At 45.0% G+C, this 24,205-nt stretch overlaps 1 protein-coding gene across 1 annotated transcript; it reads left to right on the forward strand.

Annotated features, from left to right (window-relative positions):
* CRLF2 (cytokine receptor like factor 2) lies at positions 1-23,986 on the forward strand. The gene is made up of 8 exons (XM_038757469.1): positions 1-76; positions 9,646-9,751; positions 10,911-11,071; positions 15,910-16,043; positions 17,683-17,845; positions 19,223-19,334; positions 21,811-21,895; positions 23,537-23,986. Exons 1-8 carry the CDS (start codon positions 1-3, stop codon positions 23,792-23,794), a joined length of 1,095 nt encoding a protein of 364 aa, XP_038613397.1. The 3' UTR covers positions 23,795-23,986.
* Positions 23,987-24,205: the final 219 nt, after the last annotated feature.

A 24,205-nucleotide genomic window follows, 5' to 3' on the forward strand; every position in this document is an offset into this window, starting at 1 on the left:
ATGAAGAGGTTTATCCTGACTCCATTCACATTCCTACTGCTCAGAGGCTTGGTGATTTCAGGAGAAGTCTATTCAAGTAAGTTGAAATCAGGGCTGATGCCTGATTTTCTTCCCTCTTTAGATGGGAAATAAATTTCCAGACTTTGTTCTGGAAATCACAACAAAAATAATGGTATTTTTAAGTGCTTACTATGTGCAAAGTCGATTCAAGTAAGTTGAAATCAGGGTTGACACCTGATTTTGTTTCCCTCTTTAGAGGGGAAATAAATTTCCAGACTTTGTTCTGCAAATAACAATAATAATAATGGTATTTTTAAGTGCTTACTATGTGCAAAGTCGAGTCAAGTTGAAATCAGGGTTGACACCTGATTTTCTTCTCTCTTTAAATGGGAAATAAATTTCCAGACTTTGTTCGGCAAATAACAATAATAATAATGGTATTTTTAAGTGCTTACTATGTGCAAAGTTGATTCAAGTAAGTTGAAATCAGGGTTGACGCCTGATTTTCTTCCCTCTTTAGAGGGGAAATAAATTTCCAGACTTTGTTCTGCAAATAACAATAATAATAATGGTATTTTTAAGTGCTTACTATGTGCAAAGTCGATTCAAGTAAGTTGAAATCAGGGTTGACACCTGATTTTCTTCCCTCTTTAAATGGGAAATAAATTTCCAGACTTTGTTCTGCAAATAACAATAATAATAATGGTATTTTTAAGTGCTTACTATGTGCAAAGCACTGTTCTAAGTGCTGGGGTGATACAAGGTGATCAGATTGTCCCACATGAGGCTCACAGTCTCAATCCCCATTTTACAGATGAGGTAACTGAGGCACAGAGAAGTTAAGTGACTTGCCCAAAGTCACACAGCTGACAAGTGGCAGAGCCGGGATTAGAACCCACCCTCTGACTCCCAAGCCTGGGCTCTTTTTATTAAGCAACACTGCTTCTCGGGATCAATTATTGTCAAACAATAATGACAGTAATTGTGGTATTTGTTAGGCGCTTACTATGTGCTAAGCCCTATGGTAGATAAAATGTAAGCAGGATGTGACACTGGCCCCATCCCTCATGGGGTTCACAGTCTACCAGGGTGGGAGAACATGTACTTTATCCCCATTTTAAAGATGAGGGAACTGAGGCAGAGAAGTTCAGTTTTTATTTTGGTACTTGTTAAGTACCAAAGTGCCAGGCGCTTAGTACAGTACTCTGCACACAGTATGTGCTCAATAAAAACAACTGAATGAATGAACTAAGCACTGGGGTACATACAAGATACAACGTTGAACTCAGAGATCCCATTTTGAATATTACTGCTATCCCAAGCGCTTAGTACAGTGCTCTGCATTCGGTAAGCGTTCAATAAATACCACTGATCGACGGAATGATTGGTATTCCTGAGAAGCAGAATAGCCTAGTGGAAAGAGCACCGGCCTCTGGGAGTCAGAGGATCTTGATTCTCATCCCAGCTCCGCCGTTTGCCTGCTGTGTGACTTAATAATAATAATAACAATAACAATAATAATAATAATAATGGCATTTATTAAGCGCTTACTATGTGCAAAGCACTGTTCTAAGCGCTGGGGAGGTTACAAGGTGATCAGGTTGTCCCACGTGGGGCTCACAGTCTTAATCCCCATTTTACAGATGAGGGAACTGAGGCACAGAGAAGTGAAGTGACTTGCCCAAAGTCACACAGCTTAACTTCTGTGAGCCTCAGTTTCCTCATCTGTAAAATGGGGATTAAATACCTCCTACTTAGGCTGTGAGCCACAGGTGGGACCTGGACTGTGTCCATCATCATCATCAATCGTATTTATTGAGCGCTTACTGTGTGCAGAGCACTGTACTAAGCGCTTAAGTCCATCCTGATGATCTTGGAACTACCTGAGCGCTTAGTATAGTGATTGGCACATAGTAAGCGCTTACCAGATACCACAGTTATTATCATTTGGAAACCTTGAAGTGCCTTAATCTCTGTAAGGGCAGGGATCCTGTCTCCCGACTCTGTTGTAGGGTTCTCTCCCAAGCGCTTAGTACAGTGCTCTGCACAAGTAAGTGCTCAAAAATACCAATGATTGATTGATGACTGGGAATCAAGCTGATATGCCATCCACTAGTGCCTCCACCAACAATGACACCCAGAAAAGGATATTTGGAAGACTGTACATATTTATTACTTTATTTATTTATTTATTTATTTATTTATTTATTTATTTATTTATTTATTTATTTATTTATTTTACTTGTACCTATCTATTCTATTTATTTTATTTTGTTAATATGTTTGGTTTTGTTCTCTGTCTCCCCCTTCTAGACTGTGGGCCCACTGTTGGGTAGGGACTGTCTCTATATGTTGCCAACTTGGACTTCCCAAGTGCTTAGTACAGTGCGCTGCACACAGTAAGCGCTCAATAAATACGATTGATGATGATGATGATCCACCAAGCTAGCTCTCTTCCTCCCTTCAACGCCCTACTGAGAGCTCACCTCCTCCAGGAGGCCTTCCCTTTTTCCTCTCCTCCTCCCCATCCTTCCCCTCCCCACAGCACCTGTATATATATTTGTATAGATTTATTACTCTATTTTACTTCTACATATTTACTATTCTATTTATTTTGTTAATGATGTGCAAATAGCTTTAATTCTATTTATTCTGACGATTTTGACACCTGTCTACTTGTTTTATTTTGTTGTCTGTCTCCCCCTTCTAGACCGTCAGCCCGTTGTTGGGTAGGGACTGTCTCTCTCTGTTGCCGACTTGGACTTCCCAAGCGCTTAGTACAGTGCCCTGCACACAGTAAGCGCTCAATAAATACGATTGATGAAATAGTAAGCGCTCAATAAATACCTTTGATTGACTGATTGGTCAAGTCATCGCTGAAACATAAAGTATAGCACTCTCTCTTTCTCTCTCTATCTGTACCTGAATCTAAATTCAGTTTCCCCACATCCTCATTGGCTTTCAATCTTGGTTCTCTAAATAAATCTCTTTTTCACTTGGCAGTGCCACTCGCTGGTAATTAAAGTACTGGTTCAGCCCTAGCTTTGTGCTAAGCACTTGGCTAAATCCTGGGGTAATCAATCAATCAATCAATCGTATTTATTGAGCACTTACTGTGTGCAGAGCACTGTACTAAGCGCTTGGGAAGTCCCAGTTGGCAACATATAGAGACGGTCCCTACCCAACAGTGGGCTCACAGTCTGGAAGGGAGAGACAGAGAACAAAACACAACATGTTAACAAAATAAAATAAATAGAATAGATATGTACAAGTAAAATAATTAGAGTAATAAATACGTACAAACATATATATGAGACAATCAAATCAATGAATCAATCATATTTATAATAATAATAATAATGCTACTATGTGCCAAGCACTGTTCTAAACGCTGGGGTAGTTACAACTCGTTCAAGTTGGACACAATTCCTGTCCCACATAGGGCTAACACTCTTAATCCCCATTTTACAGATGAGGTCATGGAGTCCCAGAGAATAATAATAATAATAATAATAATGGCATTTATTAGGCTCTTACTATGTGCAAAACACTGTTCTGAGCGCTGGGGAGGTTACAAGGTGATCAGGTTGTCCCACGGGGGGTTCACAGTCTTAATCCCCATTCTACAGATGAGGCAACTGAGGCACAGAGAAGTTAGGTGACTTGCCCAAGTTCACACAGCAGACATGGGGCGGGGCTGGGAGTAGAACTCAGGTCCTTACGACTCCCAGGCCCGTATTTAATGAGCGCTTACTGTGTGAAGAGCACTGTATTAAGCGGTTGGGAGAGTAGAGAAGCAGCGTGGCTCAGTGGAAAGAGCACGGGCTTGGGAGTCAGAGGTCACGGGTTCGAATTCCGACTCCGCCACTTAGCTGTGTGACCTTGGGCAAGTCACTTAACTTCTCTGTGCCTCAGTTACTTCATCTGTAAAATGGGGATTAAGACTGAAAACCCCACGTGGGACAACCTGATCACCTTGTATCCCCCAAGCGCTTAGAACAGTGCTTCACACATAGTAAGCGCTTAACAAATACCATCATTATTATCATTATTACAACGCAACAGAGTTGGTAGACACATTCCCTGACAACAAGGAATTCACAATCAGTCAATCAATCAGTGGAATTTACTGAACGTTTACTGGGTGCAGAGCATTCATTCAATCAATCAATCAATCACATTTATTGAGCGCTTACTTTGTGCAGAGCACTGTACTAAGCGCTTGGGAAGTACAAGTTGGCAACATATAGAGACAGTCCCTACCCAACAGTGGGCTCACAGTCTAAAAAGTTCATTCATTCATTCATTCAATCGTATTTATTGAGCGCTTACTGTGCGCAGAGCGTTTGGGAAGTACAAATCGGCAACATATGGAGACGGTCCCTTCCCAACAACAGGCTCACAGTCAAGAAGGGGGGAGAGTAATGTACTGAGCACTTGGGGCAGTAATAATAATAATAATAGTAATGGCATTTATTAAGCGCTTACTATGTGCAAAGCACTGTTCTAAGCGCTGGGGAGGTTACAAGGCAATCAGGTTGTCCCATGTGGGGCTCACAGTAAAATACAACAGAATTGGTAGACATGATCCCTGGCAACAAGGAGTTTACAGTCTCGAAGGGGATAATCAGAGCCCAAATCAGGACTCCACCCTACCTCATCAGACCTTACAGACAAAGAAAAGGCACAAACAGACACTTTAACTCCATTTTACAGATGAGGAAATTGAGGCACCGAGAAATTAAGTGACTTGTCCAAGATCCCACAGCAGGGATGAGTGAAGAAGCCGGGATTGGAAACTGAGTCTCCTCAGTTTTTTTTTTTTAATTTTAATTGCTAAATGCTTACTGTGTGCCAGGCACTGTACTAAACACTGGGTAGGTACAAGGTAATCAGTTTGGACACAGTTCTTGCCCCACATGGGGCTCATAGTCTTCATCCCCATTGTACAGATGAGGTAACTGAAGCTCAGGGAATAATAATAATAATAATAATAATGGCATTTGTTAAGCGCTTACTATGTGCAAAGCACTGGGGGGATACAAGGTGATCAGGTTGTCCTACGTGGGGCTCACAGTCTTAATCCCCATTTTACAGATGAGGGAACTGAGGCTCACAGAAGTTAAATGACTTAGCCAAGGTCATAGCAGACGCGTGGCTGAAAGCTCGTTGTGGGCAGGGAATGTGTCTGTGTTATGTTGTACTCTCCCAAGTGCTTAGTACAGAGCTCTGCAAACAGCAAGCACTCAATCAATACGATCGATTGAATGAGTGGAGGAACCAGGATTAGAACCCAGGTCCTTCTGACTCTCGAACCCATGCTCTATCCCCTAGGCCATACTACTACTACTACTAATAATATTGATGGCATTTATTAAGCGCTTACTATGTGCAAAGCACTGTTCTAAGCGCTGGGAAGGTTGCAAGGTGATCAGGTTGTCCCACCGAGGGCTCAACAGTCTTAATCCCCATTTTCCAGATGAGGTCACTGAGGCCCAGAGAAGTTAAAAGTTACTTGCCCAAAGTCACACAGCTGACAATTGGCAGAGCCGGGATTTGAACCCATGACCTCTGACTTTAAAGCCCGTGCTCTTTCCACTGAGCCACGTGTACATATCTATTCTATTTATTTTATTTTGTTAGTATGTTTGGTTTTGTTCTCTGTCTCCCCCTTTTAGACTGTGAGCCCACAGGGTAGGGACTGTCTCTATATGTTGCCAACTTGGACTTCCCAAGCGCTTAGTACAGTGCTCTGCACACAGTAAGCGCTCAATAAATACGATTGATTGATTGATTGCTCGGTTTGGAGGAGGGAAGGGAGAAAACTCAAGAGTTATTTGAGTTACTATTAATTCCATGAGGGTTTGGAGAAGAAGGAGTCAAATTTTGAGTCGGTCTGAATCACACCGATTTCTGCACGCTGGTGAATTCACGCTGACAAACACGGAACAGGGGGGTTGCGTGTAATCTTGGTGACTGAAAAAACCTGACAGTAAACTGTGTGGTTTCTTATCAATTTAATCACAACTAGAGAAATAAAATATCGGGGAGTTTTTTTGTTGGTTTTTTTTTTGGGGGGGGGGATAAATAAATCCGTTCCAAAGAATCACACTCCTATCTTTGCTGGAGAGGATGTTCCATTACAGTGAACATTACAAAATTCCACCCTGAAGGGAAGTGTGGTGTGGGTTTTCTTTCTACACGCCTCTCCGTTTTGAACCCTAACCTCCTACCGTGTTTCAATTCCCCACTCCAGTACAGGTTTCGGTCTGCTGCCTGGATCATTTTTCTAAGAAAAAGAGTTGAGTCCCTGTCTCTCCTCTCCTCGAGAAACTCCAGTGGTTGTCCATCCACCTCCGCATCCAACAGAAACTCCTCACCTTCGGCTTTAAAGCGCTCAGTCTACTCACCCCCTTCTATCTCCTATCTTTGCTCACAGCGTCCCAATCTCCTCCATATCACCGCCGACCCCTTTCCCACATCCTCCCCCTAGCCTGGAACTCCTTGAGCCTCACTAATTCTGTGACGGAGAGATCCACTTTGCATTTTTTTTAAAATGGTATTTATTAAGCCCTCGCTATATGCTCGGCACTGTACTAAGCGCTGGGGCGGAGACAAGAAAATCAGGCTGGACACAGACCCTGTCCCGCATGGGGCTCACGGTCTTCACCCCCATTTTACAGATGAGGTGGCCGAGGCCCAGGGAAGTGAAGTGACTTGCCCAAGATCACACAGCAACCAAGGGGCGGAGCCGGGATTAGAACCCAGGTCTTTCTGAGGCCCAGGCCCGGCCTCTATCCATTAGGCGATACTGTTTCTGCCCCCAGAGCTCAGTCTGCAGCTAGTGAGAAGTATTCAGAATGGCCATTTGATTACTGCATTATTTGTACATATTCATTCTATTTATTTTATTTTGTTAATATGTTTTGTTGTCTGTCTCCCCCTTCTAGACTGTGAGCCTGCTGTTGGGTAGGGACCGTCTCTATACGTTGCCAACTTGGACTTCCCAAGCGCTTAGTACAGTGCTCTGCACACAGTAAGCGCTCAATAAATACGATTGAATGAATGAATCTTTGCTGACCTCCCAGTCTACTGTCTCTCCCCACTCCAGTCCATACTTCACGCTGCTGCCTGGATCGTTTTTCTGCAAAGACGCTCAAGGCCATGTTCCCCCTTACTCAAGAACCTCCAGTAGTTGCCCATTCACCTCCGCATCAAGCAAAAATTCCTCATCACTGGCTTGAAAATCCTCAATCCTCTCGCCCCCTCCCACTTCACCTCGGTGCTCTCCTACTCCATCCCAGCCCGCACACTTCGATCTCCTCACGGTCCCTCCGTCTCGTCTATAATAATAATAATAATGATGACATTTATTAAGCGCTTACTATGTGCAAAGCACTGTTCTAAGCGCTGGGGAGGTTACAAGGTCATCTATCTCGCCGCCGACCTCTCGCCCACGTCCTGTCTCTCACCTGGAATGCTTTCCCTCTTCATTTATGACAGACGATCCCTCTCCCCCCCTTTAAAGTCTTAGTGAAGGCCTTCCCTGACTAAGCCCTCCTTTCCTCTTCTCACACTCCCTTCTGCCTCTCCCTGTCTTGTTCCCTTTATTCATCCCCATTCCCAGTCCATAGCTATCATTTATTTATTTCCATTCATGTCTGTCTCCCTCTCCAGACTCTAAGATCCTTGTGGGCGGAAATGTGTCTGCTTATTGTGGCAATGTCTCTCCAAAGTCTTAGAACAGTGCTCTGCACACAGAAAGCGCTCAGTAAATATTACTGAACGAATGATTGAAACGTTTGGAAGAGGAGAGAATGGTTAAAGCCAAGATGATTGCTTCTAATACTGCGAGAAAATTTAATGGGTAACCCAAGGGTAATCTGAATAGCGCCTTCCAAATTGTGGGTAAAATCATGGCATTTTTGACGGTGGTGATGACAGTGATGGGGATGATAATAATTACAATAATAATAATATCAATCACTGGCATTTACTGAGTGTTCACTATATACAGAGCACTGTTCTAAGCACTTGGGAGAATACAATACAAGATAATTACCAGATTATTTCCCTAAATAATAATAATAATGATGGAATTTATTAAGCACTTACTATGTGCAAAGCACTGTTCTAAGCACTGGGGGGATACAAGGTGATCAGGTTGTCCCACGGGGGGGGTGCTCACAGTCAACCCCCATTTTACAGATGAGGTAACTGAGGCCCAGAGAAGTTAAGTGACTTGTCCAAGGTCACACAGCTGACAAGTGGCGGAGCCGGGATTTGAACCCACGACCACTGACTCCAAAGCCCGTGCTCTTTCCACTGAGCCACGCTGCTTCTCGAGCCACGCTGCTTAAAAAGCTGACAGGCTAAATAATAATATTTTTTTAATGGTATTGGTTAAGATCCACAAAGCATTGAGAAGAAGCGTGGCTTAGTGGAGAGAGCACGGGCTTGGGAGTCAGAGGTCATGGGTTCTAATCCTGGCTCCGCCACTTGTCAACTGTGTGACTTTGGGCAAGTCACTTGTCTTCTCTGTGTCTTGGTTACCTCATCTGTAAAATGGGGATATAAGCGTGAGCCCCACATGGGACAGGGACTGCAAACAACCTGATTAACCTGTAACAATCTCAGTGCTTCGTATAGCACCTAGTAAATGCTTAATGAATACTCCAAATATTGTTATTAGAAGTCACAGAAGGTCAGAGACCGAAGGGAAAGAAAGGGAAGAAAGAAGAGGCTCTGGTGGTTCTCTTCCCTTCTCGTTCCTGGCTCTGGAGAATTCCACCTTTTGGCTTCTCCCGTAGCCACCTAAATATCTATGGACTGACAGGCGACCGAGAGGGCACGAGACTGTTGTGGAAGGGAAATTCACAGTTTAAATTTACTCAAATACTACTGAAGCAGCATGGCATAGAGACCAGAGCAGAAGGTCATAATAATAATAATGATGGCATTTATTAAGCCCCTACTATGTGCAAAGCACTGTTCTAATCGCTGAAATAATAACGATGGCATTTAAGCGCTTACTATGTGCCAAGCACTGTTCTAAGTGCTGGGGAGGTACAAGGTAATACTAATAATAATAATAATAATGGCATTTATTAAGCACTTACTATGTTCAAAGCACTGTTCTAAGCGCTGGGGAGGTTACAAGGTGATCAGGTTGTCCTACGGGGGGCTCACAGTCTTAATCTCCATTTTACAGATGAGGTAACTGAAGCACAGAGAAGTTAAGTGACTTGTCCAAAGTCACACAGCTGACTGGTGGTGGAGTCGGGATTTGAACCCATGACCTCTGACTCCAAAGCCGGTGCTCTTCCCACTGAGCCATGCTGGGTTCCACATGGAAATGTAACTAAGATCCCACCTCTATTGTACAATAGTATTATTAAGTGCTTACTGCATGCACAGCACTGTATTAAGCCCTGAGAGAAAATACATAGGTAGTAGTTGGACATAATGCCTGTCTTTCATGGACCTCAGGAGCTAAATAAGGGAATCTCTAATTCTCCTCTGCTTCATTTAAAAGGGGAGCGACCAGACTAAAACCCCAGGCATTCCACTTTCTCCATTTTGAAATTGTCAAACCAAGATTGGGCACCTTTTACGTTCGCTTTTTTGGTCTGTTCTTCTACCTAGGGAAAATCATCATCACACAGATCATCAATTTCAACTTCGAAAAGACCCGGATTGATTGGACTGTGACAGATGACTTGGCTAGAGAGAATTTAACCTTCCAATACACGTAAGTACGGGATTACAGAAAATGTACTGAGCGCTGGGGGAGGTACAAGCTAATTGGGTTGGACACAGCCCCTGTGGTAATTGTTAAGTACTTACTATGTGCCAGGCACTGTACTAAGCGCTGGGGGAGGTACAAGCTAATCGGGTTGGACACAGTCTCTGCGGTAATTGCTAAGCGCTTACTATGTGCCAGGCACTGTACTGAACGCTGGGGTGGAGACAAGCTAATCGGGTTGGATACAGTCGGTGCCCCACATGGGGGCTCACGGTCTTAATCCCCATTTTACAGAGGAGGGAACTGAGGTACAGAAGTGAAGTGACTTCCCAAGGTCCCACATAACTGGCCAATGTGAAGGACAGAGATCATGGGAGAGAGTTCCTGTTGGGGCTTGGCTCTACCGTCGGGGCTAGGGCAAGTTTCGTGGTCACTTGGGCTATCCACTTGAGAAGCAGCGTGGCTCAGTGGAAAGAGCCTGGGCTTTGGAGTCAGAGGTCATGGGTTCGAATCCCTGCTCCGCCACATGTCTGCTGTGTGACCTTGAGCAAGTCACTTAACTTCCCTGAGCCTCAGTTACCTCATCTATAAAAAGGGGATTAAGACTGTGAGCTCCAAGTGGGACAACTTGATCACCTTGTATCCCCCCAATGCTTAGAATAGTGCTCTGCACATAGGAAGCGCTTAACAAATGCCATTATTATTATTATTATTATTATTATCCACGGGTCTCGGGAAGAAAAGTTCGAGCCATGATTCCACAGCTCACTGTCCACAGTGTCCACTGTCACTGTCCTTATAATAATAATAGCATTTATTAAATGCTTACTATGTGCAAAGCACTGTTCTAAGCACTGACACTAGTGTCCATATCGGTCATTAATTTATTTCTCTCAATGTCTGTCTCCCTCTCTAGATTACAAGCTCATTGTGGGCAGGGAATGTGACCTTGGCTGAGTCACTTCAACTTCTTTGGGCCTCAGTTCCCTCCTCTGGAAAATGGGGATTAAAACTGTGGGACAGGGACTATGTCCAACCCAATTACCTTGTACCCCAGTGCTTTAGTACAGTGTCTGGCACATAATAAGCGCTTAAAAAACACCACAATTATTATTATTGTTATTATTGACATTATTCCTCCACCACCTCTCTTGTTTCTCCACAGGTTGGATGGAGGAAGCACATGGCATTTATGCCCCGAATATTTGTTTGAGCAGGGCTATAAGGTCGGATGTCTCTTTCAAGCTTCGGACGAAACCCTAGAGTTTTCCATCCATAGTGGAGACGAGTTACTTTATGAGCAAACTCTGATGACCAGCTCATACAGTACGTAATGACACAGGAGGCACAAGATTTTTTTTTTATGGTATTTGTTAAGCGCTTACTAAGTGCCAGGCACTGTTCTAAGCACTGGGGTAGATATAAGGTAATCAGCGAGGCTCAGAAGGAAAGAGCCCGGGCTTTGGAGTCAGAGGTCATGGGTTCAAATCCCGGCTCCGCCACTTGTCAGCTGTGTGACTTTGGGCAAGTCACTTCACTTCTCTGGGCCTCAGTTACCTCATCTGTAAAATGGGGATGAAGACTGTGAGCCCCCCGTGGGACAACCTGATCACCGTGTAACCTCCCTAGCACTTAGAACGGTGCTTTGCACGTAGTAAGTGCTTAATAAATGATATCATTATTATTATTATTGCTTTGCACATAGTAAGCACTTAATAAATGCTATTATTATCATCATCATCATCATCAATCATATTTATTGAGCGCTTACTATGTGCAGAGCACTGTACTAAGAGCTTGGGAAGTACAAATCGGCAACATATAGAGACAGTCCCTACCCAACAGTGGGCTCACAGTCTATTATTATTAATCAGGTTGGACACAGTCCATGTCCCACATGGGGCTCACAGTCGTAATCCCCATTTTACAGAGGAGGTAACCGAGGAACAGAAAATAATTATACTAACTGTGGTATCTGTTAAGCGTTTACTATGTGCTAGGCACTACCCTAAGTGCTGGGATAGATACGAGGTAATTCGGTGGGCCACAACATTCCCTGTCCCATGTGGGGCTCACAGTCTAAATCCCCATTTTCCAGCTGAGGCTAACTGAGGCACAGAGAAGCAAAGTGACTTTACAGTGTACTCCCCCAAGCTCTTAGCACAATGTACAAGCAAGGAGCGCTCCATGAACGGGATTGAGTGAATTCAGAAGGTGAGAAAGACAACGGCATTCGGAGTTTATCGCTAAAGACCGCGTGCTTTCCGTCCTCTGAAAAAATAATCCTGAAAAATTAGACTCAAGGGTCAGATTGCCTTGATGATACCGAATATGTAAATCAGGAGTGGTAACTGAAACTCCTCTCCTCGCACATCAGAAAACCACCTTAATTCTGAGACTGACTGGAGAGATTAGCCTACGGTAAGCGGGGAACAACTTCGATACCGGAAAAGAGAAAAAAAAATAAATAGCAAATGAAGAGGGAAGGGTTTTCTCCTTGACACGGGAGAGGAATGGGATGAAATTAAGAAGGTTTGGAAGCCGTCTCTCAGACAGTGGGTATATGAATCTGTCAGCGAGGGAAGTGTTTCTGACCTTTACTTGAACTTCCAGGGGCTGGTGTCCAGGGTACGGTTGTTTTCCGTCCACTTAATCCCCATCCCGAGCTCTAACGTCTTTTCCAAGTGCTCAATTTAATACCTTTCTTCAAAAAAAATATGGTATTTGTTAAGTGCTTACTAAGTGCCAGACTCTCTATTAAGTGCTGGGTTAGATAATAATAATAATAATAATTGTGGTATTTGTTAAGCGTTTACTATGTGCCAAGCACTGTTCAAAGCGCTGGGGGAGATACAAGGTAATCAGGTTGTCCCACAAAGGGCTCACAATCTTAATCCCCATTTTCCAGATGAGGTAACTGAGGCCCAGAGAAGTGAAGTGACTTGCCCAAAGTCACACAGCTGAGAAGGGGCAGAGCCGGGATTAGAACCCATGACCTCTGATTCCCGAGCCCACGCTCTTTCTACTGAGCCCCGCTGCTTCTCTAGCTTCTCCGCTTCTACAATCAAAACAGGTTGGACACAGTCCCTGTCCGACATGGGTGGGGCTCACCCACCTCAATCCCCATTTTACAGATGAGGGAACTGAGGCACAGAGAGGTGAAGTGACTGGTCTAAGGTCACACAGCAGACAAGTGGCGGAGCTGGGATTAGAACCGACTCCGAGGCCCGGGCTCTATGCACGGAGCCCTGCTGCCAAGCAGCGTGGCTCAGTGGAAAGAGCCCGGGCTTTGGAGTCAGAGGTCATGGGTTCAAATCCCAGCTCCGCCAACTGTCAGCTGTGTGGCTTTGGGCAAGTCACTTAACTTCTCTGTGCCTCAGTTCCCTCATATGTAAAATGGGGATGAAGACTGTAAGCCCCCCGTGGGACAACCTGATCACCTTGTAACCTCCCCAGAGCTTAGAACAGTGCTTTGCCCATAGTAAGCACTTCATTCATTCATTCATTCAATCGTATTTATTGAGCGCTTACTGTGTGCAGAGCACTGTACTAAGCGCTTGGGAAGTACAAGTTGGCAACATCGAGAGACGGTCCCTACCCAACAGCGGGCTCACAGTCTAGAAGGGGGAGGCAGACAACAAAAACAAAACATGTGGACAGGTGTCGTCAGAACAAATAGAATTAAACCTAAATCAATCAATCAATCAATCGTATTTATTGAGCGCTTACTGTGTGCAGAGCACTGTACTAAGCGCTTGGGAAGTACAAGTTGGCAACATCGAGAGACGGTCCCTACCCAACAGTGGGCTCACAGTCTAGAAGGGGGAGGCAGACAACAAAAACAAAACATGTGGACAGGTGTCGTCAGAACAAATAGAATTAAACCTAAATCAATCAATCAATCAATCGTATTTATTGAGCGCTTACTGTGTGCAGAGCACTGTACTAAGCGCTTGGGAAGTACAAGTTGGCAACACATAGAGACAGTCCCTACCCAACAGTGGGCTCACAGTCTAAAATGAACATCATTAACAAAATAAATAGAATAAATAGAATAGCAAATATGTACAAGTAAAATAGAGAGAGTAGTATTCTCTGTTTTGGGAGAGCAGGGAATGTGTCTGCTTATTGTTCTACTGTCCTCTCCCGAGCGCTTAGTAAAGTGTTTTGCACACAGTAAGCACTCGGTAAATGATTGAATGAGAAGCGAAGATTGGCAGGGGGCTTGGAGGGAGAAATGATGACGATGATGGGATTTATTAAGTTCCTACTATGTGTCAAGCACTGGTCTAAGCGCTGGGGTAGATCAAGCTAATCAGGTTGGATACAGACCCTGTCCCACATAGGGCTCATACTCTAAATCCCCATTTTCCAGATGAGAGAACTGGGGCAAAGAGAAGTGAAGTGACTTACCCAAGGTCTCACAACAGACAAGTGGCAGGCCCGGGATTAGAACCCAGGTCCTCTGCCTCCCAGCTCTGGGCTCTTTCCACTGGGCCACGCTGCTCTATCCTCTAGGCCAGGCTGTCAGGTGGTGATGAATTTGTACTTCCCAAGCTTTTGGCATTTGTACTTGCCAATTTGTACTTCCCAAGCGCTTAGTACAGTGCTCTGCACACAGTAAGCGCTCAATAAATACGATTGATGATGATGATGATGATGAATGAGTAACCCTCGGAGGGATTTGAGGAGCAGAGAGATATGCGTTCATATCCGATCCAAAAAGCAAGGTTCCCTGGAAAAAAGCATCCCTCTTCTCCAGCCTGGAATCTGAATCTGAGGTTGGGAGTCTCGGGGGCAGGCCCTGAGGTGAGTAAATAATAATAATAATAATAATATCAAACATTGTACTAAGCGCTGGGGTAGATACAAGATAATTCGGTCCTACGCTGGTCTTACGGTCTAAGTAGGAGGGAGAACAGGTTTTCGAACTGTGAGCCCCATAGTGGAAAGAGCCCAGGTTTGGGAGTCAGAGGTCATGGATTCTAATCCTGGCTCTGCCACTAGTCAGGTGTGCGACTTTGGGGAAGTCACTTCACTTCTCTGGGCCTCAGTTCCCTCATCTGTAAAATGGGGATTAAGACTGTGAGCCCCATGTGGGACAACCTTGATTACCTTGTATCCTCCCCAGCGCTTAGAGCAGTGCTTGGCACATAGTAAGCGCTTAACAAATACCAACATTATTATTATTATTATTATTATTATTATTATCTGGGACAGGGACTATGTCCAATCTGATAAACTTCTATCTACCCCAGCACTTAGAACAGTGCTTGGCACATAGTAAGCGCTTAACAAATACCAACATTATTATTATTATTATTATTATCATCATCTGGGACAGGGACTATGTCCAATCTGATAAACTTCTATCTACCCCAGTGCTTGGCACATAGGAAGCGCTTAACAAATACCAGAAAAAAAAACAAAAACAGGTACTGAATCCCCAGTTTTCAGGTGAGGGAACTGAGGTGCAGAAAAGTGACTTGCCCAAGGTCACACAGCAGACAAGTGTAAGCCCGACCACTAGATTGTAAACTCGTCCTCTAGACTGTGAGCTAAGACTGTAAGAAGCGTGGCTCAGTGGAAAGAGCCCGGGCTTTGGAGTCAGAGGTCATGGGTTCAAATCCCGGCTCTGCCAAATGTCAGCTGTGTGACTTTGGGCAAGTCACTTAACTTCTCTGGCCCTCAGTTCCCTCATCTGTAAAACGGGGATTAAGACTGTAAGCCCCCCGTGGGAAAACCTGATCCCCTTGTAACCTCCCCAGCGCTTAGAATAGTGCTTTGCACATAGTAAGTGCTTAATAAATGCCATTATTATTATTATTAAGCTCATTTTGGGCAGGGACTGTACCTGCTGATTGTAGTTTTGTACCTTGAAAGCATTTAGTACAGCACTCTGCACACAGTAAGCGCTCAATAAATATGACTGAATGAATCGATTGAAGTTGAGGGTAGGGAATGTGTCTGCTTTATTGTCTTGTTTTCTCTCCCAAGAACTTAGAACAGTGCTCTGCACAGGGTAAGCAGTCAGTAAATGCGATTGATTGATTGATTGATGGAAGTGGCTGAGGCGGGATTAGAACCCAGGTCCAGCCAGAAGGCAGCACGGGCTGACCCGGTGTTCCCATTGACTCTTAGGTAGTTGTGCGTTGTCTCCTCAGTAAAGCCCGACTCTCCCAAGAACCTGACTTTCACGTGGAAGGAAAGTACCGTTCGAATAAAATGTCCCAACCTGAACCTCGGTGACCTCTCGTACGAGATTCAATTCCGAAGCGTATTCGATGACGGATGGCAGGTGAGGAATCGACATCACCGGGGTCCGTCTACCGCCCAAACAGTAGCAATAATTGTAATTGTGCTATTGGTTAAGCGCTTACTGGGTGCTGGATCGGATACAAGCTCATCAGGTTGGACACAATCCCCATCGACGTGGGGCTCACAGTCTTAACCCCTATTTTACAGATGAGGGAACTGAGGCCCAGAGAAGTGAAGTGACTTGCCCCAAGGTAATAATAATAATAATAATAATTATGGTATTTATTAAGTGCTTACTATGTACCAAGCACTGTTCTCAGTGCTGGGGTAGATACAGGGTAATCAGGTTGTCCCACCTACACTTTTTATCCCCATTTTACAGATGAGGTAACAGAGGTCACACAGCAGACAAGAGGCAGAGCCGGGATTGGAACCTGTGTCCTGTCACTCCCAAGCCCGTGCTCTTTAAGTCATGCTGCTTCTCTGCTGACCTTGTATCTACCCCAGTGCTTAGAACAGTGCTTGGCACATAGTAAGCACTTAATAAATGCCATTATTATTATTATTATTGGCACATAATACCAACATTATTATTATTATTATTCTCCACTAAGCCATGATGCTTTAAGTGACTTCCCCAGGGTCACACAGCTGGCAAGGAGCAGGGTCTCTGGCTCCCGGGCCTTTGCTTAGTACAGTGCTCTGCACATAGTAAATGCTCAATAAATACGATTGATGATGATGACATCTCCGTGTCTGTTATTTTAGTGAGCTATCAACGGCAGGGCCTATCTGTGGTAAATACCTGCTTGAAGCAGTGTTGCCTAGTGGCTAGAGCAAAGGCCCAGGTGGGTCAGAGGGCCTGGGTTCTAATCCTAGCTCTGCCACTTTTCTGCTGTGGGATTTTGGGCCAGTGGTTTCAGTTCTCTGGGCCTCAATTCCCTCATCTGTAAAATGGAGATTAAGACCGTGAGCCCCATGTGGGACAGGGACTGTGACCAACCTGATTAGCTCAAATCGACCCCAGTGCTTAGAACAGTGCCTGGCACATAGTAAGCACTTCACAGATACCACTCTCTCTCTGCATTCATTCATTCATTCATTCATTCAATCCTATTTATTCATTCATTCAATCGTATTTATTGAGCACTTACTGTGCGCTGAGCACACAGTACAAGTTGGCAACATATAGAGACGGTCCCTACCCAACAACGGGCTCACAGTCTAGAAGGGGGAGACAGGCAACAAGACAAAACATGTGGACCGGTGTCATCAGAATAAATAAAAGTAAAGCTAGATGCGCAACATTAACAAAATAAATAGACTAGTAAATATGTACAAGTAAAATAAAAAGAGTAATAAATCTGTACAAACATATATACAGGTGCTGTGGGGAGGGGAAGGAGGTAGGGCAGGGGGGATGGGGAGGGCGAGAGGAAAGAGGGGGCTCTGCATCTCAGTTCCCTGATTACCTCAGAGCTTAGAACAGTGTCTGGCACATAGTAAGAGCTTAACCAATACCAATATTATTATTATTAATATTAATATCTACCCCAGCACTTAGAACAGTGCCTGGAACATAGTAACCTCCTAATAAATACCAATAGAAATACAGTCGGGTTTTGTCTTTTTTAAAGATGATTTCAGAAAGCAGTGTTAACCACGGGATCTTTTTCCAGTCCCAAGAGGAGGAAGACTGTGATATTGAAGTCCAAGGACTGGATCTGGGAAAATGCTACACCTTCCGAGCCAGAGTGAGAGCCCAGGAGTTCGGCTACGGACCGGACACCTATCCTAGCGACTGGACCTCTGAGGCCTTGTGGTGGAATGGAAAGTCAGTAGGTAAAGACAGCAGGTGCTTGTGTGAGTTGATTGGCAGGCTGGGGCGGAGAAGGAGTGTCTGCTGTGTGACCTTGGGCAAGTCATTTCACTTCTCTGGGCCTCAGTTCCCTCATCTGTAAAATGGGGAATGAGACTGTGAGCCCCACGTGGGTAAGGGACCCAATTTACTTGTATCACCCCAATGCTTAGTATAGTGCTTGGCACATAGTAAACACTTAGCATATACCACAATTATTATTATTATTATTATTATTGTTATTATAAGCCCCCTCCCCAGCCGCACTTTTCACATCCTTCCGCAGGCGAGAGAAATAGTGTGGCCGAGTGGAAATAACTCTTATCGAAGACCTATCTCCTCAGAGGTCTTCCCTCACTAAGCCCTCCTTTCCTCTTCTCCCTCTCCTGCGTCGCCCTGCCTTACCCCCTTTATTCACTCCCACAACACTTACGTCCATATCTGACATGTATTTATTTATTCATATATTTATTTGTATATCTATACCATTTATTTGCTCATTTATTTACATACGTCCATCTCCCCGCCCCAGACTGGAAAGCTCATTTCTGGATAGTAAGCTGGTTGTGGGCAGCAAATGTGTCTGTTGATTGTTGTATTATCCTCTGCCAAGTGTTTAGTACAGTGTTCTGCACATGGTTTGTGCTCAACAAATACCACTGATGGATTGCTTATCATCATCATCATCATCAATCGTATTTATTGAGCGCTTACTGTGTGCAGAGCACTGTAATAAGCGCTTGGGAAGTCCAAGTTGGCAACATATAGAGACAGTCCCTACCCAACAGTGGGCTCACAGTCTAAAAAAGGGGGAGACAGAGAACAAAACCAAACATACTAACAAAATAAAATAAATAGAATAGATATGTACAAGTAAAATAAATAAATAGAGTAACAAATATGTACAAACATATATACATCTATACAAGTATATATGTACTTAGTACAGTGCCTGGCACATAGTAAGAATTTAACAAATACCATAAATATTATTATTATTTGTCCGACCTTGGGCAAGTTATTTCACGAGGCCTCAGTTTCCTCATCTGTAAAAGGGGGACTAAATACTTGTTCTCCCTCTGTCTTAGACTTTGAGCCCCATGTGGGACAGGGGCTGCATCCAACTCAATTATCTTGGCATATAGTACGCACCTAACAAATCCCGCTCTAGGCTGTACGCTCACCATGGTCAGGGAATGTGTTAACTAAATTGTCATTGTGGACAGGAAATATGTCTGTTTGTTGTTGTACTGTATCTCCCAAGCGTTTAGTACAGCGCTGTATAGACGGTAAGCACTCAAGAAATCCAATCGACTGACAAATCCCATTATTATTGCTACTATTGTCCTGTTTCTTTGTAGATTCCTGCTCAGTCAGTCCTCCGGCAAGAAACACCCTCTATTTGATTTCCGGGCTGGTCACCCTCATGGTAACCTTCCTCCTCCTGCTTCTGGCTTTGTGGAAGTCACACAGGCAAGCGTTTTCTCTCTCACTCCAGGAGAATTGGACCAGGGCAACCTAAGAGTCACGTGGCCTGGCGGAAAGAGCCCGGGCTTGAGAGTCGGAGGACCTGAGTTCTAATCCCGCCACTCACTCGTTGTGTGGCTGCGGACACGTCACTTAACTACTCTGTGCCTCAGTTTCTTCCTCTGTAAAATAGAGATTGAACATCTGTCCTCCCTCCCCTTAAGAACGGGGGCCTCTCCCTGTCTGAGCTAATGTCTTCTTATCCCATAGTGCCTTGAACCTAGGACTCAGATTGATGAATCTGGTCAGACACAGTCCCTGTCCCACAGTGGGGCTCTACGTCTCAGCGGGAGGGAGAACACATACTGAATCCTCATTCTTCAGTTGAGGAAACTGAGGCCCAGAGAAGCAAAGTGACTTGCCTGAGGTCACACAGCAGTACGTGGTGGAGACTGGGTTTAGGCTCTTTCCACTAGGCCTCGCTGCTTCTCTACTCTACTTACCGCTCTGTTCTCTTACGTTCTTCGCCGCGTTCGATATCTGACAAGCTCAAACCCAAGGTCTCGGTGCCCCTTGGTGAGGAGGAAATGAAGTCATCTGATAAGGCCAGAAAGGCGTGTGGCACAAAACATGCCATTTAGAGAGGCCGGATGTTCTTTTTGATCATCAAACTGAGTGCCCCCGAAAGGAAACTCCAGACCGAATGTCTTGAAATGGGAAAATACCTTCTCTCACCTAACAGGGAACCCCCTGTCTACCAACCTGAAAGGCTTAGGAGTAAAAGTCAGGGGCCTGGGAATCAGAAGTTCGGGGTTCTAATCACAGTTCTTTTTTTTATGGTACCTTATTCTGTGCCAGGTACTTTATGATGGCATTTATTAAGCACTTCCTATGTGCAAAGCACTGTTCTAAGCGCTGGGGAGGTTACAAGGTGATCAGGTTGTCCCACAGAGGGCCCACAGTCTTCACCCTCATTTTACAGATGAGGGAACTGAGGCACAGAGAAGTTAAGTGACTTGCCCAAAGTCACACAGCTGACAGTTGGCGGAGCCGGGATTTGAACCCATGACCTCTGACTCCGAAGCCCGTGCTCTTTCCACTGAGCCACGCTGCTTCTCTACTGTACTAAGTGCTGGGGTAGAGACAACATAATCAGGTTGGACACAGTCCATGCCCCACGTGGAGCTCACAGTCTTCATCCCTATTTTACAGAGGAGGTAACTGAGGCACAGAGAAATGAAATGACTCTTTTTATGGTGTTTGTTAAGCACTAACTGTGTGCCAGGCTCTGTTCTAGGCGCTGGCGTAGATACAAGGTAATCAGAGTGGATACAGTTCATATCTCACGTGGGATTCACAGAGAAGCAGCGTGGCTCAGTGGAAAGAGCACGGGCATTGGAGTCAGAGGTCAGGGGTTCGAATTCCGGCTCCCCCACATGTCTGCTGTGTGACCTTGGGCAAGTCACTTAACTTCTCTGAGCCTCAGTTGCCTCATCTGTGAAATGGGGATTAAGACTTTGAGCCCCACGTGGGACAACCTGATCACTTTGTATCCCCCCAAGCGCTTAGAATAGTGCTTTGCACATAGTAAGCATTTAAATGCCAACATTATTAATCCCCATTTTATAGATGAGGCAACCGAGGCCCAGAGAAGTGAAGTGACTTGCCCAAGGTCACACAGCAGACAAGTGGTGGTGCCAGGACTAGAACCCAGGTCCTTCTGACATCCAGGCCCGGGCTCTACCCATTAGGCCACGCTGCTTATTGAGGCCCAGAGATGTTAAGTGACCTGCCTGGATTTATGCAAAAGACCAGCGGCCGATCCGGGATAAGATTTTCTGCTTGCCTGCCTTGTGACCTTGGACAAGTCACTTTTAACATTTCTGTAGGCTGCTTTTCTCATCTGTAGAATGGGGATTCAGTACCTGCTCTCCTTCCTGTTTAGCCATCGAACCAGATGGGGGAAAGAGACATCATGTTTGACCGGATTATCCGGCAGCTATCGAGGCAGAGTGAGCACTTAACAAAACACCACCTCTCACCTTAAAACGAACCCCCTCTTCACCCATCTGGCCTAGTGGATAAAGCACAGAGGACCTGGGTTCGAATCCCAGTTCTGCCACTTGCCTGTTGCGTGACCTCAGGCAAGTCGCTTGGCTTCTCTGGGCCTCAATTTCCTCGTCTGCAAAATGGGGATTCAATACTTGTTCCTACTTAGACTGTGATCCCTAAGTGGGACAGAGACTGTGTCCAACCTCATTAATGGGTAGCAACCCCAGCGATGAGAACAGTTCTTGACGTATAGTAAGCACTTACCAAATACCATGAAAAAAACCAAAACATTTAAAGGTGAGGAAACCAGCCAGATAAAGGTTTGCATTTCACTCCCTGCTAATTCCATACAACTCGCTCAGGATAAGGGAGCTGAATAGCCACAGTGGAAAATTTCATTATGGGCTTAATTTTTCTCCCTCTGTTGCAGAGTTAAGGAGCTAATCGTGCCTATCATTCCGGATCCAAAGTATATATTCCCCGGCCTGTTTGATGATCACAGAGGCAACTTTCAGGTAATGGATTAGATAATTTTAGATAATGGATTGGATCATTTTAGATGGATTCGATAACAAATACCTCAGTACTCAATATTCAATTGAGCTCTTCCACCCTGACCTCAACTCAGACAATAATAATAATAATGATGGCATTTGTTAAGCGCTTACTATGTGAGAAGCACTGTTCAAAGCGCTGGGGGGGATACAAGGTGATCAAGTTGTCCCACGTGGGGGTCACAGTCTTAATCCCCATTTTACAGATGAGGCACAGAGAAGTTAAGTGGCTTGCCCAAAGTCACACAGCTGACAAGTGGCAGAGCCGGGATTCGGACCCATGACCAATAAGCATGGTCTAGTGGCTAGAGCCCAGCCTGGGTTCAGAAGGACCTGGGTTCTAATCCCACCTCTGCTTCTTGTCTGCTGTGCTACCACGGGCAAGTCGCTTCAGTTCTCTGTGCCTCAGTTACCTCATCCGTGGAATGGGAGGAAGACTGTGAGCCCCATGTGGGACAAGGACTGTGTCCAACCTGATTTTCTTGTATCTACCCTAGTGTTTAGTACAGTGCCCGGCACATAGTAAGCTCATAACAAATACCACCAAAAACCAAACAAACCAAATTAAAAAAACCCTCCAGGGGTTGTCCTGCCACCTCCACATCAAAAACTCCTCCCTGTTGGATTTTTAGCTGCTGAATTAGCTCTCCTCACACCTCCTTACCCACACTCTTTTCCCTTCAAAAACCCATCCAATCCACTTCACTCGCTGAATTCTCTCCTACTTACTGTGCCTCAATCTCATCTCTCTCCTCATCTTTCTCTTGCTCAAGACCACCCTCCCGCCAGGAACTTCCTTCTTCTTCTCACCTGACCAATCAATCACATAAATGGTAGTCTCTATTGAGCGCTCCCTGGGAGCAGAGCACTGAACTAAGCGCTTGGAAGAGTAAAATTTAACAGAGTTGGTAGGCCAGTTCCCTACAAATGGGAGCTTCCAGTCTCTCCATCTTTGAAGCCCTTCTAAAATCATATCTCCTCCAGGAAGCCATTTTTTAATGGTATCGGATAATAATAATAATAATAATAATAACTGTGGTAACCATTAAGTACTTACTATGTGCCAGACACTCTAATAGCACTGGGGTGGTTACAAGTTAAGTCTGGTTGGACGCAATCCCTGTCCCGCATAGGGCTCACAGTTTCAATCCACATTTTACAGCTGAGGAAACTGAGGCCCAGAGATTTAAGTGACACGCCCAAGGTCACGCAGCAGACAAGTGGCAGAGCTGAGATTAGAACCCACATTCTCTGACTCATAGGTCTGTGCTCTTTCCATTAGGCCATGCTGGCACAAAGAAGTGGAGTGCATTTTCCTGTCACACCGTCTGGCATGTAATAATCATCATCATCATCATAATAATGGTGGTATTTCTTAAGCGCTTACTATGAGCCAGGCACTATACTAAGCACAAGCCAATCAGATTGGACACAGTCCATGTCCCACATGGCTCTCACAGTCTTAATCCCCATTTTACAGATGAGGAAACTGAAGCGTTGTAAGCGCTTAACAAATGCCACAGTGATTGTTATTAGTAATAGTAGCAAGTGCTCACTAAATACCACGGGTAGACCGATTGGTTGATTATTTCGTTCGACCAGGAGTGGATCAAAGAAACCGAGGATCTGATGAACCCCATCAATGCTGAATGCGTGGAGGAGGCGTGTGTGATCGAAGAGGAACTCACTGCGCGGCCTGGCCGGAGGGAGAACACGGTTCGTGACGTTTCGAGATTTCAGGAGCTGCCACCCATGGACGAACAGCCTAAAGACTCCTGCTTCCCACCTCCAGCCACGGATCCTGTTACTTTTGGAAATCTCAAGTTCGTTACCAATGAAAACATGTATGTCGTGCTCTGACCCCCCGGCCCAAATCAGGCTGATTTGGAAAGGGATCCAGCCGTGTCTAAATGGGGAGAGGAATCAGGGAAGATGGAGTCGGGGAGATTCGAGATATTCCGGACATGCCGGCAGGGAGATTTCCAAAAGCCACAAGGCCCAGTCTCTTGTCCAGAGACAGAGGTCCGCTTCACTGTCACCTCAGGTTGAAATTCCTGCTCAAGTCCATCATATGGTTTCTCGATCCCTCAGTAGGGCCTGGTTCCAAAACCCCAGCATTCTTCCCCAATGAACTCTATTGATCGTCCTGCAAAGCCAGGATTCCTCCGTCACGAACCTTATCTCTTGGTGTGTTTGGCCAAGGTTTCTCCATAGGGAACTTTATCAATCGTTGTGTGTGGTGCTCTCCCAAGCATTCAGTACAGTGCTCTG

The sequence above is a fragment of the Tachyglossus aculeatus genome, chromosome 15 (genome assembly GCF_015852505.1).
Source record: "Tachyglossus aculeatus isolate mTacAcu1 chromosome 15, mTacAcu1.pri, whole genome shotgun sequence".
Classification (NCBI taxonomy): Eukaryota; Metazoa; Chordata; class Mammalia; order Monotremata; family Tachyglossidae; genus Tachyglossus; species Tachyglossus aculeatus.

Coding starts and splice junctions, on each gene's coding strand:
- CRLF2 (XM_038757469.1), top strand. CDS start 1: ATGAAGAGGTTTATCCTGACTCCATTCACATTCCTACTGCTCAGAGGC. Junction 9,752..10,910: donor AATTTAACCTTCCAATACAC/GTAAGTACGGGA, acceptor GTTTCTCCACAG/GTTGGATGGAGGAAGCACAT. Junction 11,072..15,909: donor TCTGATGACCAGCTCATACA/GTACGTAATGAC, acceptor TTGTCTCCTCAG/TAAAGCCCGACTCTCCCAAG.